This window comes from Chenopodium quinoa, unplaced genomic scaffold (genome assembly GCF_001683475.1).
Source record: "Chenopodium quinoa cultivar QQ74 unplaced genomic scaffold, ASM168347v1, whole genome shotgun sequence".
Classification (NCBI taxonomy): Eukaryota; Viridiplantae; Streptophyta; class Magnoliopsida; order Caryophyllales; family Amaranthaceae; genus Chenopodium; species Chenopodium quinoa.
In genome coordinates this window covers 95362-112934 of record NW_018744656.1, presented here as the reverse complement: position 1 = coordinate 112934, position 17573 = coordinate 95362, and the positions used below count along the sequence as shown (strand labels likewise).

The 17573-nt window shown below is 35.4% G+C and overlaps 3 protein-coding genes across 3 annotated transcripts; 2 read left to right on the top strand and 1 right to left on the bottom strand.

The window, feature by feature from the left end:
- Positions 1–527: 527 nt before the first annotated feature.
- LOC110701715 (probable inactive receptor kinase At5g67200) lies at positions 528–6863 on the top strand. The gene is made up of 2 exons (XM_021879342.1): positions 528–2192; positions 5786–6863. Exons 1-2 carry the CDS (start codon positions 776–778, stop codon positions 6352–6354), a joined length of 1986 nt encoding a protein of 661 aa, XP_021735034.1. The 5' UTR covers positions 528–775; the 3' UTR covers positions 6355–6863.
- Positions 6864–9873: 3010 nt separating this feature from the next.
- On the top strand, positions 9874–13188 carry LOC110701714 (SUMO-conjugating enzyme SCE1-like). Its single transcript, XM_021879341.1, has 5 exons — positions 9874–10050; positions 10175–10258; positions 12306–12458; positions 12550–12663; positions 12777–13188. The coding sequence occupies exons 1-5, from the start codon at positions 9982–9984 to the stop codon at positions 12837–12839; spliced, it is 483 nt and encodes a 160-aa protein (XP_021735033.1). The 5' UTR covers positions 9874–9981; the 3' UTR covers positions 12840–13188.
- A 1769-nt stretch (positions 13189–14957) lies between these two features.
- Positions 14958–17061, bottom strand: LOC110701713 (soyasapogenol B glucuronide galactosyltransferase-like). The gene has a single exon (XM_021879340.1). It carries the CDS (start codon positions 16945–16947, stop codon positions 15499–15501), a length of 1449 nt encoding a protein of 482 aa, XP_021735032.1. The 5' UTR covers positions 16948–17061; the 3' UTR covers positions 14958–15498.
- Between the last annotated feature and the right edge of the window lie 512 nt (positions 17062–17573).

The window sequence follows — 17573 nt, the reverse complement described above, 5'->3', positions numbered from 1 at the left end:
TACTTCGACACGTTACTAAATATGAAATGAGACTACTAATAAAAAAATATTTTCTCACATTTTCTCGCTCCTCACCTACCCCACTTCCACCCCACTTATTCTTTTCTTACAATATAAAAAAACAAAAAAAAAAAAATTTATATATTAAACAAATGTTTTAAATGGACCCACTTGCGATTTTCTTAAACTACGTGTTCACCTCAACGTCCCAAATATTATGGGACAGAGGGAGTACACGTTGATATCATGATTGACACATTTAGTTTCTTATGAAAATTTTTCTGGCTTAAATTATTTATAGCATTATTTTTTTCTCTTTAGTTCCAAAACTAATTTATACATACACATTTTTCAAACAAAGGATAATTACCATTTTTTTAATTTTACATAACAAAGTACTCCTTCCCAAGTTTGACTCATTAGAGGTTTATAAGTTAAATTTAAAAAACTTTGACCATAAACTATCACAAATCTATATGAAATAAAGTAATCATATGCAATTTTATATTATTTTTTCATATATAAAAATAAAAATATTTTTGTTTTAAAACACATCATAAAAAGTCAAATGAGACAAATAGATAAAAGAATAGAGGAAGTACCGATAACATTAATTTATGCATCAAACATGCACATTAGTATAGGACGAGAAATTCTTCTGAGTGAGTGAGTCCCTACACCCCACACTTCTCTGTAATCTGTACTATCATCTTCCCTTCCATGGCTTTATCATCTCAACATTCTGAACCTCATCTTTCTCTCTCCTAACCTTCCAATGCACTCTCTCACTCTCTTCCTTCTCCTCCTCCTTTCTCTCTCCTCCCAAACCACACCCCAACCACTCGCCCTCCCCCCAAACGACGCAGCCTCCCTCTTATCCTTCAAATCCAAAGCCGACCTCGACAACAAACTCCTCTTCACACTCCACGAACACTTCGATTACTGCCATTGGCAAGGCGTCAAATGCCAACAAGCTCGCGTCGTCCGCTTCTCCCTCCCTAACTACTCCCTCCGCGGCACTTTCCCTCGCAACACCCTCTCCTCCCTCGACCAACTCCGCGTCCTCGTCCTTCGCAACAACTCCCTCTTCGGCCCTCTCCCTTCCGACCTCCACTCTCTCTCCAACCTCCGCTCCCTCCTCCTCGACCACAACTCCTTCTCTTCTTCCCTCCCTCCCTCCCTCTTCTCTCTCTACAAACTCCGCGTTCTCGACCTCTCCTTCAACAACTTCTCCGGTTCTCTCTCTCCTCTCTTCCTCCTCCTCGACCGCCTCACTACTCTCAAGCTTCAGTTCAACTCCTTCAATGGCACTCTCCCGGAGTTCAACCAGTCCGCCTTGGTCTTCTTCAATGTCTCTGGTAATAACTTCTCCGGGAAGATTCCTGATACTTCTACTCTCTCGAATTTTTCTCCATCTTCGTTTTCGTTGAACCCTAATTTATGCGGCGATATTGTTAACAAACCCTGCGATTCTCGCTCTCCTTTCTTCGATTCTTCTTCTGCTATGAACCAACCTTCTTCGTCTCCTCCGAATTCGTCAACTGGTTCCGAATCACTCCTATCTCCTCCAGCAATGAAATCACTCCGGAAGAAAACAATCATGATTCTAGGGTTTTCATTAGGCGGTTTACTCTTATTCTCGTCATTGTTCTTCATGTTTTTAGCTGCGAAGAAGAAGACGACGATTGCGACGATTCCGAAAACAACCAAAGATTTCGCCGAGAATTCTTCTTCTTCCGGCGAAGTGATGACTGAACAATCGGAAGTAATTAGGGTTAGATTTGATTCACAAAGCAATGAATTAGAAGATGATAAATGTAAGAACGAAGAAGGAGGTTGTGGTGGTGGAGGGAGGAGAGAGAAGAGCGGGAACCTGGTGTTTTGCATAGGAGAAGCGCAACTGTACACCCTAGAACAGCTGATGAGAGGTTCGGCGGAGATGTTAGGAAGAGGAACAATGGGGACCACGTACAAAGCGAAGCTGGATAATCAGTTAATCGTGACCGTTAAAAGGCTTGATGCGATTAAAATGAGCGGTGTTGATGCTGAGATGTTTGAGAGGGTTATGGAAATTGTTGGAGGTATGCGTCACCCGAATTTAGTACCTGTTCGAGCTTATTTTCAAGCTAAGGAAGAAAGGTTGATTATCTATGATTATCAACCTAATGGCAGTGTCTTTAATCTTATTCATGGTATGATTTTCAACTTATTCTTTTTATTTTGTTGTTACGGAGTATTAATTAATTTATGCATTTGAATGATTTAATTAGGATGTTTGTCTGATTTGTTGTTATTGGAATCATAATTATTGTTGTTGCCACCATATACTTGTATATAGAATACAACTACTTTGTATTATTTTGTTTGTACGAGGGGTGTTGGACTCTCGTATCGGGTCGTTTATACATGTATAAAAAGATCAACGTGGTCTGAAGCTTAAAAACAAATATACGTTGTAATTTTAATGATTTTAATATATAAAGATGTGCATAATCTTGTCATAAGAAATAAATTAATACTCGTACTTTTGGTGTGGTCATGTGAGAGCTGTGACGAGTCTGACGATAAAGTTTGTTAGTTTTTCTTAAATTATTATACTCGTTGTATTTAATAATCTGTCATAAGCATACTACAAATTTAAAATTTTGTAAGGTAACACAGGTGATTGGGATGTCTCGTGACTTAGAAAGTTGAGAAAGTTAGATAGTGGGAGGTGGTATAATCGGAGAGGACTGACAACAGTTTTACTACTAGCGTTTTGATTAGAACTCGTAAATATCAATGCCTAGTGCCGATGATCGCGCTTCTCTTTTCTGACTTGTTTGTCAATTGGGTTCCTAAATTTTATTTTTATATACAAAGTATATTTTTATGTACACACTCCATATATCAATAAACAATAGTTTTGCATGGCTCAACTATTATGCTCCGTATATATACTCTCCTTCGAGTGAGTCCCCCTTATTATTTTAAAAAGTCCAGTATATTTACTCGAGTCATTATCATTAATCATTATGTAGTTAAATGGAGACAATGGGGTATGTCAAACATACTCTGTTCGTTAAGAGGAAGTCAGGCCCATTTGGATGACAATCAGTCTTGTTCGGACTGTCTTTTGTGCATTCAGGCAAAAGTTACCCTAGTGATTGTGTGATTGTGTTTGGACAATCAGTCTTATTTTAAAAAGTCCAGTATATTTACTCGAATCAATAACAATTATTGTGCTCATATGTGATTGTGTTTGGACTGTTACGCGTCACGCAAATTTAACAATGCAAATATGTGGTACAATTGCTACTTGAGTCAAATTTTATATTAACAGGTGGGCTGTTACCTGTTAAGCGTATTGCTGTAGGTAAAAGGTAGTAAGCTAACTGTAAAGGTTGCAGAACAAGTTTTGAGCAATTGATTTGGTAGCTACCTTATATCTTTCTGATTAGCTGAATAATGGAGATGTTCAATATGTGTGAGAATTGCGGGGGGAAAAGTTCATAATTGGTGGAAAATTGGCACTCATGCAAGGTCTTCTTTTTATCCCATAAGCTATGGTTTCTTAGTATAATGTCTAAAGCTGATTATATCTCAAGTGTAAAACTTTTGCTGTGGAAAGTTGCATTTATTAGCCAATATTCTAGACTGACCAAAGTTTGTTAGGTTTTTATCAGATATCTCTGATTATGTTAGAAGTGAGTACAGTTTCAGCAAAATCTTTGTCCAACATATAGAATTATAGACGTTTTTTCTGTCCAAATATTTTGCACTTATACTGATTTTTAAGGTTAAGTCATAAGTGAATCTTAGGCTTTAAGCTAGCTTTTTGTGGTGTTCTATCAACGACAACATGAGGTATTCTTAGCAAAAAGAGCATTAATGATTGATCTTATCAAGGAAGTCCATAAGCTATGATTACAGGCCACACAAAATGTGTGGTCCCTTCCCCTATTCTAATAAAATATTTAAGTTATTTTTGAAATAGGGTCTTACTCCAAAAAGTTAAATCATAATTGGGGTTAGTTAATTAATCTTTCTCCTTCCCCTTAGCTTGGTTATGCTTTTACATGAAACCAGTAATACATTGACATCTTGTCAATCTGCCATGCAGATGGTTTTTCCGTTGATCTTAGAATAGCTAGTTTTTCAGAGTGAAGCTGAAAATTTGATTAAGGAATATAACCCAAATGTGAGAAATTTCAATATGAAAATCATGTGTGAAAACAAAATAAGGGCGGGTTGGCTGTGCTATTGTGTTGTTTTGTTCCAAACAAACAATTTATTGCTAACAGCCAATTAAACATCAATGTAGCAACGAAAAAGTGTCAGTTGCATCACTGGATATTGGGTCCTATTTTAAGCTCTAGCTAGCAACATGTTAAGCAATGAGCTAGCAACATGTTAAGCAATGAAGGAAGTGAAAGACATTGATTAATGGAAAAAAAAGGACTGATAAGTTAGTATAAGGGGATAGAACTGAATGATTACTATCATGATTGAGATAAAACATCAAGCAATAGTGCTCATTGGTAGTTCTGCCCCTATAGATATACTATGTGGTCTATAATCTATATCAGTATATTACGATTGTAATGCCCGTTGGTATTACTGTCCCAGTAGATGCTAACACAGTTAAATAGTAATTGAAAGTTTAACAAAAAAATAATAATAAAAAAAAAGATAATAATTGCGTGGCGTAAAGCTGCTCATGCAGTATATTTTGGGACACAAATTCTAATAGAAATTGTTTATTTAACATACTTCAAGCACAACCAGATTTAAACAACAAGGCTAATGAACTATTGAACCTTCATGTTCGTGCATGCAATCAACTTATTGGATAGCGGCCTAGGAGTTCAGGTGCTTGCCTAATTTTCTTAGGTTATTTTCCGTGGAATAGGAACTTAGGAAGTGAAAGGGTAGACTGATTGTATTGCCTCCATTTCCGATAAAGATGACTATGCCATTATCAAAGCTGGTACATAAGTAGGATAAATAGCAAATGAAATCAGAAGGCTCTTTTATTTATTGAAGACTCAATTCATTGGCTTGATCAGAAGAAAGGTACTTAATGCAAATGATTAAATCGTTGACTCAATCCTAAGCGCATTACTGTAATCGACTTGAAGTCTATTTGGGGATCATCTGTTTTGCTCTTCTCCAGTTGTATGCTGATGTCACTTATGTTTCTGACCTTATTATAATTGTGGATTTGTATCTCTTGCTTCCTCTCTTAGCCATGAAGTGTTTCCAATGGGTTGCTCCTTGTGATCCCTTTGAAGTTTTTTTTTGGGGACCATCTCTTTTGCTCTTCTCCCCTTTTATTTTGATCCTCTATATTTTTGTGGCCTTGTAAAGCTTGCTGTGTGGTACTTTTGATTGGTGAAAGTATCTATAAAAAGGAAGGCACTATGCTGAATATTTTGTGACATTTTGTGAGATTTTGTTCTGCTGTTTTTATTAGGAAGCATGATAAAATTATTTTTGTGCATTTTGAAAAATGCAATTTAAGCATATGATGGCATTGATAAGATAAATAATGGATAGATCAATTTCCTTTACTGTTCTTATTTTTTCTCCTTTACTGAAGTTGTTTACTGCTCTTATTTTTTAATACTGGTATATCATTCTACTCTTGTGAAGTGTAGTGCTAGTAATAATGTTGCTGATAACTTGTGAAGTACATGCCTCACCCTCAACTGTGTTGGATTTTGCCTGATTTGGTTTTGATGAGACAGAAATCAGAACTTTCTGTTGGTCTATTTTGTTACTTATAGTTGCTGGAATTCTACAGGGTCAAGATCAACGCGAGCAAAACCTCTTCATTGGACATCTTGTTTGAAGATAGCTGAGGACGTAGCTCAAGGCCTTGCTTACATCCACCAAGCATCCAAGCTCATCCATGGCAATATCAAGGCCTCTAATGTCCTTCTAGGCACAGACTTCGAGGCCTGCCTGACAGATTACTGTCTTGCTTCACTATCAGCATCTTCTTCTGATGAAGATCCTGATTCTGCAAGATACAGGGGTCCTGAGGCCCGGAATTCAGCCAGGAAGGCAACTCCTAAGACAGACGTCTATGCTTTTGGTGTTCTTGTGCTTGAGCTTCTTTCAGGAAAACCCCCCTCTCACCATCCATATCTTGCACCCCATGATATGCTCGATTGGGTGAAGTCAATGAGGGGCGATGATGACTGCTTTTTAGACAACCACCTTGCAATGCTCGTTGAGGTGGCAAGTTTATGCAGTTTGACATCTCCGGAGCAAAGGCCCCCAATGTGGCAAGTGTTGAAGATGATACAGAAAATAAAGGCCAGTGTTGGCTCTGATGATACTGTTGATTCCACAACAGGATATTCATAGTGTTTTATACGAAGTAACCATATCTTTAGGCGAAGTTGGATGAGCTCGTGGGGCAAACTGCGGACTGATGAACTATAGATCTGAAGAAAGTCGAATTGCAGAAAAGCCTATAACTGAAGAGACTTTGACATCCAAGGGGGTATGTATTTTTTGCAACGACAACTCGATAAGGTCAGTAGTGGTTCAAATGTTGGAAAATATCAGACATTTTGATGAGAAAAGGATCGGTAATACCAGTACAGAAATGAAATGATAGGTTACACAGCCTTAATTGTCAAAAACATTAAACTCCCCCACCCACCCAAAAGAAAATGGAAGAAGTGTTGTTGAATAATTGAATGTATTAGCATCAAATTTTGATTTAGGTGTCAAATTTTGATTTAGGTGAGGCGTATTTAATGATTAGCTATTAATCTGTAAGATTGACTGATGAAAGCATCCTGTATCTGCATTTTTGTACTTCCCAGTCGGAATAACTGAATATGATATGATATTCAACACATTTGTCTATGAAACTTACATTTAAGTGGAGTTTAAATATAGTTCATGTTAAATTGTTACTTGTAGTGCTCATCTTTATTAACAATAACTTGTGGAACAAATTTAGTTAAGTCGATATTCTCAATACTTGTATCAAATGATGAGCGTCTAATATGATGGTTTGTCTAATGCTGATTTGAACCAGGATGGACCCTAATGAGAAGAGTCTGTCCGTCAATGTTGCATCTCCATTAAACTTTTAATTAATCAAAGGGTGTACGAGTACTTTTAAATTCCATCATGCTTTCATAATAGTCTCCAACCAAAACTAATCATAAAAATGAAAGGAGTTCAGTCAATCGAATATCATGGGCAAATTTTCAAAGCATGGAATATTTGATATTCGGTACTGAAAATTAGATAATACACTCGGGTGCACCATGCTCATAGTGCACCCGGGTAAACAAAAAAAGGCGGAAAGAACATATAGTGTTTGATAAAGAACATACCAATGTTTGACAAAGAACATACCTTTAATATGTTCTTTGAGTGTGATCAGTGTATTCTTTGAGTAAAATTATATGTTCTTTACATTATAACTTATGTTATTTAACATATGTTGATAAACATTTATGTTTTTTTGGGTTTAATAATACAAAGTATGTTCTTTGAATTTGGCGTGTATGTTCTTTAAGGTCGTAGTGATGCCCAAATTCTACTTTTATTATCATATGTCATATTTAAATTACTTTTATTATCGTATATTCTTTGAGTTTGATTAGTGTGTTATTTAGGTATTAACTATATGTACTTTACAATATAAATTATGTTCTTTTAACATATGGTATTTTGAAATTTGATATTGAAATCTTAAATTATTTTTAATTGAAAATAATATTAGAGTAAAAAAAACTAAATTATTATGGAAAGTTGAATTTTTTTTGGAGAGATAGAAAACTATTTTTTGGGGAAATGATATCTTTGGTAAGGATTTTTTAAGAGGTGATCAACATTGGCATGACTCGCATCCCGACCCGATCCGGCCCGAAATAGGGTGGGTTTGGGCAAACCTAAAAATGCATTTTTAGTTAAAACTCAAATCGGGTTAGAAAAAAGCCCGAAAACCCGCTACTTTTCTACGGGTTTGGGCACGATAAATTATGATATGGCCCGACCCTACTAGATTTTTTATCACCTCTAAATTTTTTCCGTTAATAATGTGTAATTTTTCAGAAAATTTAATTAAGTTTTAATCTCGTTCTTTTTATTATATCTTTATGTTCTTTGGTAATGTATGTTTTTGTCAAATACAAACATGTTCTTTATCAAGTACATGTATGTTCTTTATGAAACACAAGATGTTCTTTCCGCCTTTTTTTATTTATCCGGGTGTATGATGAGCACTGTACACCCGTGTGTATAAACCACGGATTATTCGGTACAAAGAATATTGTCATGGAGTAGTTTTGTCGAAAAAAAAAAAGGAATTTACTAATATAGTAAGAGGCATTGAGATAACAAGAACAAGTCCACTTGATCACGTGAAACAACCAAGTAGCGTAATTTCCACGCGAAAGAGCGTCCAAGTATACTGGTACCCGTCCAAAAAAAAAAAAAAAAAAAAAAAAAAAGTAAAAGTCTACAGCTACTATCCACTAAAAAAAATTAAAATAAAGTGGAATTTACTTAATTTATGGACCGACAGTTGACTTGAAGAACTCATACAGTAACTTCTGAAAAAAAGTACTCCATACAATTTTATTTAGGATTATTTATTATTATTATTATTATTAAAATTGGTACTCGTATTATTTTATCAGCGTGTATTTTGTATGGCTGGTCACACTGACCTCTAACTGAATAACCCTTAACAAAGTAACTTCGTATAGCCAGCCACATATTAAATTTACAGAGTATAATAAGTCCTCTACTCTTTATTCAATAACCAAATCAATTGGAAGTAGGCACTGTATTTTCTCATAGATGATTGATTGGATTGTACATGCACTCACTTATGGTTGTTTATAGGCATTATAGCCTTTGGAGAAAATGGATATGGTTTAGAAGGTGTAAGTATTCAATTATGATGTATACCATGATGAATGTTTTAATTGGTACTTTTTAACTAATAACTTTTCTCATACCCATTATGAAAAAAAATTATATGTATTTTTTCCGGTGTGAATGAGTTGCAAGTACATTACATTAGGGGGATGTATCATACCCTTATTCAATGCCGCTAAGTCAAGATTTTATAGGTAACATAAAATTAACCCCACACAAGTACACACAACCTATTCTATTAACCACATGGAGCTCCTTTCCTCCTTGTTACCGTAGAAAAAAACTTGTTACCAATTACTGTACATAATAGATTAGAATAATGTTCGATTGTTCATTTTACGAGTAGCAATTTATTACGATATGATAGTCCGTATTTTGTCACACCATATACTCTCTCTGTGCTCTGTCTCTTTATTTTTGCTCCAGTTGACTTTGCACGGCCTCCAAGACACGTGTTAAAACGTTTATATTTCCATTTTCATACACGTAAAAATTGTAAAAAGTTGATATTAATCTAAGTGACAATGAGACGAATCAAACAAGATCTCACATGACTATATTCCCTTTTAAAACGACGGAAATTTATGGTTAGATGGTGCAAAAAAATAGGAACAAAGAGAGTATCATAATGAAAAAATACAGAAATGACAACTCTCGCTCTAAAATCTAGTCACAAACAACTAATTTTATCTTTAAACTCTCCCCTAAGTCAAATTCAACAAAAATAGAAGATAATTTTATCAATTATTAATGATATAATTACACTCTAATTAAATAAAAATTACACTCCCTACCCTAGTTGATAAACCTCTTGGATTGTTCTCAAAAAAAAAAAAACCTCATGGATTCTTATTAACCTTTTTAAATTTCCCAAAAAAAAAAAAAAGATAATTTTTTTTAAAAAATGGTGAAAACAAATCTGGACCGTACAAAATGTAGAGGTTAGCTAATAAAATAGGGTCGACCTTCCAACTTCCAACAGAAGATTAAACAAAAAAAAAGGTCGTGAATTGTGCCTCCCTTTCTTTTTGCCTATTCTTGTTGTTGAGAGGAGAGAGAAAATCAAAATTAACAGTATTCACTATGTCTGGCGGCATTGCTCGTGGTCGTCTTGCTGAAGAACGAAAACAATGGCGGAAGAATCATCCCCATGTTTGTCCTCTTTCTATTTTCTTCCTTTTTGTTTTTTTTTTTTTTTTTTTTTTTTTTTTTTTTTAGGGTTGATTTTCGTTTTTTTATTTTCTGATGATGAATTATTTTTAATTTTTGTAATTAGGGTTTTGTGGCGAAGCCAGACACTCAACCAGATGGTTCGATGAATTTGTTGATTTGGCAATGCATCATTCCTGGAAAAGCTGGGGTAAAACCCCTTCGTCTTCCTGTTTTTATTTTTTTAATTTTTTTTTACTTTCTGATTTTAATTTATATATTTTTGTTAAAAATCAATTGAATTGATTCCTCAATTTGTATTTTGTTTCATACTTTGTGAAATTTGAGGAAGATTTTTATGGCATTTTTTGGGAATTTTTCGCTGTTTTATTTGGCAATTGATATTTACAGTAGCGTATCATAATTTGGGTTATAATTCATGATTTTAATATGTTGTATGTTAATTTTTTATTTAAGAAGTGAATTTGTGATGTTAATTGTGGAAAAGATGAGTTTGTTGAGTCTAATAGTTGGATGTTCACCCTATGAACCACACCCTTATCATCACTGGAGGTTTTTCAATAGGTTTGTTTGATTTTGGGTTTCATAGGATCACAGTATATGGGTGGTTACTGCCCAATTTTCCAAAATGTTTATCACCGCCGTTGTACAATTACCATGCCACTTCACTCAACCTTTCATCAATTCATTGTAAAGCTTGATGGCAGCTCTTTGAGTGGAGCTGGTGTGGAATTTCAGGTTGAAGGGAGACAAGTGGAAATGTATATTTAATGACCTGCAATGCCTTTGATGACTATATCCTGATCTAAATCCCAAATCATAGGATGTTGAGGAGGACAGTATAGGAAATTAGGGGTTGAAATCTTAAAGGACCGCTGATCTTAAAGGAGGAGATGGATACGGAAGATTTGAAATTAGAAGGTGATGACAGATTTGGTTTCCTACGTATGAGAAAACAAAGAGAGTGACAAAGTGGTTGGTTGAGTGGATGGTTGTTTTGGAGGGGAGAAAAATAGATGGAACAAAAAGTGATGGAGGAAAATGGACCTAAATAGATGATCTACCCTTGCAAACGATTTACGTCTGGTTGTTTCTGGCAAGTAATAAGCTTCATCTTTGTGCTTGCTTCTTCTGTATTAGATATCATTGCCTTAGAATACAACATCAATATTTGGATTTTCATAGGTGAATACATGAGGTGAATCCTGCAAGTAACAAGAGTGAGGCGGCATTGCAACATATAAAAGTGGAAAGTTCAACTAGAGCAATGTACTTTTTGTACGTATACACTCTCATCAGATATCTGTCAAACACACCGTTATGAAGGGATTTATTGGCTTGCATCACAAGTCATAGGAGCATAGTTCCTGAATATAAAATCTTTGAACTTCTTATCCCTTAACAGAACAAACATAGTGAGTTAGTGACACTGAAGGGCATATATCCTTGAATCGTTGTATTTCATTTCTTCGAGAGAATCCAACCCTGTCCCGCAAGTTAGTCCTTTAACCTTGCCGGAAAGTCATTGAACCCGTTTCTGAAGGGATATTAGATCTTGTAGACACCTGTGGATCATTAAAGCTGTCATCAACTAAGCTCTAGCTCCATTTTTACATATTCACTGTCCTAATGCTGTTGGAATATGTATAATTTTTTTGAAGGGTTTGCACCTGTTGATTTATTATTCACTGTCCTAATATTTAGGTTTGCACCCGTTGATTTAATATTCACCTGTCTTAAGAAGGGTTTGCACCTGTTGATTTAATATTTTTGAAGGATATTTGGTGTTTTACCATTCCTATGATTGATCTTTCCTATGTTGGAGGAATACCTTCCAGGAGGCGTTATGCATTCTTTCAATATTTTTGTGTTGTGTTTTAGAAAAATTATAACCTTAAATTGAGAATTATTCTCTTTCATCTTAAATTCTTCGTTAGCTTAAACGGTTTTTTTTTTATTTTTATTTTATTTATTTATTTATTTATTATTATTATTATTATTTTTTAATTTTTGTTACGGTCGTTTTTTCCTTTTCTATTCAGTCAGTCTTCAACGAAACCTTCTTCCTTGGCATGTGAGTTGTGGCTTTCCGACCACGTGTTTGCTGTTTGTGAACTTCTCATTGGTTATTTATGTGTGTATATGAAGATTGCTGTAGTTGGCTAGGTATAGTTGATAAAAATTGAGATACGCCATTCTTGTACTGCCTTTTCTTATCAGAGCTTCTATTATTACAGACTGATTGGGAGGGTGGCTATTATCCACTGACTATGTATTTTTCTGAAGAGTACCCCAGCAAACCACCTAAGTGCAAGTTTCCTCCTGGTTTCTTCCACCCTAATGTTTACCCATCTGGGACAGTTTGCCTATCGATTCTGAATGAAGATTGCGTGAGTATTGATATTCTTGATTCTTGTATAGCTGATTATTTGATCTCTATTAGTATTTCTGGTTTTAATGTCGCATTTTCTCTCATGCTAGGACTGGAGACCTGCAATTACAGTGAAGCAGATACTGGTTGGCATTCAAGACTTGTTGGACCAGCCTAATGCTGCAGATCCTGCACAGACTGAAGGTTATCACCTTTTCATCCAGGTGTGTATATTATCTACTTTGTGTGTCTTTAGACTTGAAAGATTAAATAGTTTTTGGATGAAGTCATCTGGTCTATATGAAAGCAAGTGAAAAAAGAGCTTATGTTACTGCAGGACACAGCAGAGTACAAAAGAAGGGTTCGCCAGCAGGCTAAACAGTACCCAGCTACCATTTGACAATGGACTTCATACTGGTAGAGGATAGTTGGTAGTCGTATCGTAACTCATAAGGAGTGGTAATTGCAATTCAAGAGCTGTCCTTTGTCTAAGCATTATGTATAAGTTATGACTTATGTTCATATGTAGTGATCCTGGTAGTCCTTATTTATGAACGTTGTTTGGAATATTTTGTTTCCTTTTGGTCAAACTCTAACACCTTTTACTATGGTGAATGCTGATGGTCTGTGTGGTTGCCGATTGGATTCGGGGATATCATGATATTTTGTGTTTAAATGTGATTAAACATGTTGGATCTGCCCTCAATTAAAAGTGAAAGATATTCACTCTCTATATTTTGCTGTTTCCACATATGAGCCTCATTTTGTTACTCTTGAATCATGTTTATCTTTACAGTTCAGTTCATCCTTTTAAGTGGATGTATGTATGGTGCTTTGGCCCATGAGCAGGAGTGCATCGATGAATGCAGCAGTGGTGCAAAACAGGAAGTATTTTCATACATGCAACTGATGCAAAGTGATGGTAGATTCTATGCTTGTATTGTTTGATTTACTTATCAAACACCCCTTCTGCCTCGCAATGCTCTCCGTTTTTCATTTTTCAATGCCTCCGTATACTATCTCTCTCTCTTAGTAGGGTTCCACCTTATAGAATCAATTATCTCTTCCCATTCTGTTTAATTTGTACATATAACTGGTTTAAAATTGTGGTAGTTTGAATTTAAAAAATTCAGTATTCGCATCCTGAAATTCCGAATTTGGCTTTATGCTTGTACTAGTTTTATAAAAATAAATGATGTGTAAAATTTTGTTAGATTAGGCTAAATGTGTTTTTTTCAATTTATCTTCTTTTCGCAATTGTTACTAGTGGAAAAAATAAAAATTTAATGGTTGTATCACACTTGTGTGTTGAAGATGTAATACTTCGTCTTAGAATATCTGACACAGTTAACAGGGTACACATGTCAACGCACTAATTTGACTTTATTTTTATATAATTAAATATTAATGAAAATTATTTTAAAAATTATATATAAACTTTATATTAATAACTATTTAACAACAAATTTTATGATAAAATATGTTTTTATTACTTCCTCTGTTCTTTTTTTACTTGATCTGTTTTTTTTTTTATTTTTTATATCACGCTTGTCAATGTAAAACTTTAACGATCAATAACTTTAATTCTCTATAGGTAAAAATTATAAAAGTTATATATTATGATAGTATTTATTGAGATGAATCTAAAAAGATTTTACATTAACATGTTTTTACTTACATATTATTCACAAAAGATAGTCAAATGAGGGGTGGTGAATAGTGTAAAAGTCAAAGTAGGTCAAGGAAAAAAGAACAGAAGAAGTATGTTAGACCACTCTCAATGGTGAGCAAAAAAAATGCCCACCCACTATCTCTCTACCCACTTTCTCTCTCAACAAATCTGTTTTGCCCATGGGCAAATTTTTTTCACAATTTCTCTCCCAATGGTGAGCAAAAAAAATGTTTGCTCACTACTCTCTCTCTCTTACTTTTTCAATACCCCACCATTACTTTCTCTCTCCTACACAACACTTCTTTATTTATTAATTTCATTTATATTTTAACAATATTACTCCAAATAAATAAAAACTAGTCTAAATTTGTGTAACTAATTATTTTTTTTATTTGTGTCGTTTTTATCGTTAAAATAAAGAATATGGAGGATTTATGGTATTTCTGAAATTATACCAAAATATACCAAAATGCATGTCTATTTATAGATAATTAAATTTTATGACTGTTGGTAATTTTAATTTTTTTTTTAATAAATATTTATTTCAGAATTTGCATTACAAAAGATATAACTATTGCAAATTGTGGGGCCCACCAGAGCACTATTCATCTTAAAAAATGCTCAAGTCTTGGGCATTTTCAAAAATGCTCATGAGCATTTTTTGGCTTTTTCTCATTTGCTCACCATTGTAATGCATGAGCAAATTTTATGCCTACCCCATGTCCACGAGCAAATTTTTAGCTTACCATTAGTAGTGCTCTTAGTAAAAAAATATGGTCAAAGCTAATACATAAATATTGAAAAAAGTCCAACGTTCTACATATTATGGGACGGAGGGAGTACAAACTTACAAAGAGAAGCTCTGTTGGAGTATTATTAAGAAGCAAAATTGTCGTAAATGACTTTGTACTTTGTATATGTTGTAGTCTCTTTTCGTTAAAAATTGTCTTATTTGATTTTTTATTTGTAAAAAAGTACTCTTTAATAGATAAGATTAGTTTTTTATTTTGTAAAGGATTCTGTTTTCGGGTCAAAGGATTCTGTTTTAGGGTCAAAGGATTCTGTTTTCACACGATCAAACCATTTCCTCCTCCCTCTAAGAATTTTATGATAGAGACATAATTAAGATACTTTAAGATAGAGACATGATAGAAGCTCACCTAAACCTTAACTTGGAGAAGCTAGGCAAAGCTAGGCTGAGCTTCATACAAAGATTAAGTTCTTACTTTTTCTACTAAAACTAGCAGTCTTCTACCTGTGGAATTTATAAAGATTACATAACCTGTCTTTTCATTTCACCAATCTCATATCACTAACCCCATTTGATTGATAAGCTCTCACGAACGACGGCGAAATGGGGGTGACGGAGGAAGTGCTTTGACAGCTATTACACTGCCTTAGAACGTCTCGTTTTCAACTCATCGAGGAAGGCCACTAAGTTAGCCTGAGATGAACCACCATTCTTGACAGCCCCGTTAGAAGTTTCGCTAAGCTTCTTTGCTCGTTGCCTCATCTCTGCTGCTCTCTCGCTATTGTCCATCACAGCTCGAACAGCCGTCTCCACTTTTGCTCTGCTTACAAGCTCCTTTCCAGTGTCTTCTAGATTGCACCACTGAGTCACCCCCACAGCAACACCAATCTTCAACACATCCACCACCAACCTCTCATTGTAGAACTGCTCCGCGAATTGCGGCCACGTTATGATTGGTACACCAGCAATAGTAACCCCTTCTAGTAAAGTGTTCCACCCACAATGTGTTACCATCCCCCCAATAGCTTGGTGTTTTAATATCAACCTTTGTGGGGCCCAACCTTGTATAATGAACCCCTTGTTACTTGCTTCCATTTTCTTCCTGAACTCATCAACTGACCATTGCTCATCTTCGTTACCCCCCTCTGTTTTCTCTGCTTTCTTTCGCTTAACAGCCCAAATGAAGTCATGGCCTGATGATTCGAGCCCAGCCGCGATTTCCTGAAGCTGATCATCAGGAAATAAGGTCAGGCTACCAAAACTGATATACAACACTGAGCTGGCTTTCTTCTGGTCTAGCCAATCTAGGCAAGTCTTCCAACAATCAAGCTCAGCCGAGGAAGCCTTGCCTTCTTCCTCCTTGTTGCAGAGGAAAAGCGGACCAATGTTCATTATCTTGATCCCAGTGAGGTTGTTGTAGCATTCTTCATACTCCTTTTCTGCTTCACCAAAGGTGTTAGCCAACACCCATGAGCTCTTAAGTCCGGCCTCTCGAACGACATCCATCAAGTAGGTAAATCTGTTTGGGATCCGTACCCATAAAGGGATCTGAGATTTCATCATCTCTATTTTGTGAGGCAGAGAAGGTAATGTTACAAAATCATCATCTTTTTCTACTTGTTCATGTGGAGCATTGAACTTAACACAGAGATCACAACATGAAGAGAAAATGCTGCTAGTCAACTGAAACACCCTTGGGACCCCGATTTCAGCAGCGAAATCCGAGGTCCAAGGGTGAAACATATCAGAAACAATGCAATCTACAGGCAGTATATCTCTGATCAAGTCTTCAGTTGCATTACAAAGCATATGAATGCCAGTGAATATTTTGCTTCTCATATCTTCAGAAGTGATCTTGCTAAAGTTTTCGATGCCGGGAGGGAGGCCGACTTCGGCTGCTGGAAAAGGAAGGGAATGGATTGTGAGAGGTGGGTTGTTGGGTGAGGTTTGGAAAAGAGGAGCATTAGCAGGGGTGGTGATAATGATGCATTCAACACCATGAGAAGCTAAAGTTTTGGCAAGGTCTGCCATAGGAAGTATATGCCCTGGTGTTGGGAATGGAAGGAAGATGATTTTCAACTCCATTTTTTCTGGTGAAGAAAGTAAACAACGAAATAAAATGACTAATGTTTCACAATATCAAGGTTTTTTGAATAATATTATGTTCTGTTTTGAGGAGGGTTTAAGGTTTGGTGTCTAGTAAAGTGTTACTCGTATATATAAAAAACTAGGCACCTGTTGTATTTACAGGAATAACTCCTAATCGGTATTCGGTAATATAATATGGAGTATTGTTTGCGTAGTATACTAGTATAGACGAACTTGCGCGAGGGAAACGAGTAGCAAGCTTGCAACATTTAGAGTTTTTGGTTATTTTAATACAACTTCTTTATAGTATTTTGGCGAATAACTAGGGTATATGTGTAATGAGGAGTTGAGGACCGCTATGTTGGGCGAATGGGCGCAATAAGAGTAAAAATAAAATAAAATTGGAGTGTATTGTATGTAGGAAGTATATAATACATCTATGCCGAGTAAAACAAAACAGAATTTTAAGCTATGTGAAAAATCCCTCACTAATCAGGTAGTCGGAATCATATACTTTGTCTCTTAACTATCAATTTATTTGGCTATGAACACACCTCTCACTGAACTAGTCAAAGTCATCATAAGTCTTTATTTGACCGACTAGTAGGAATGCATTCCTCGGT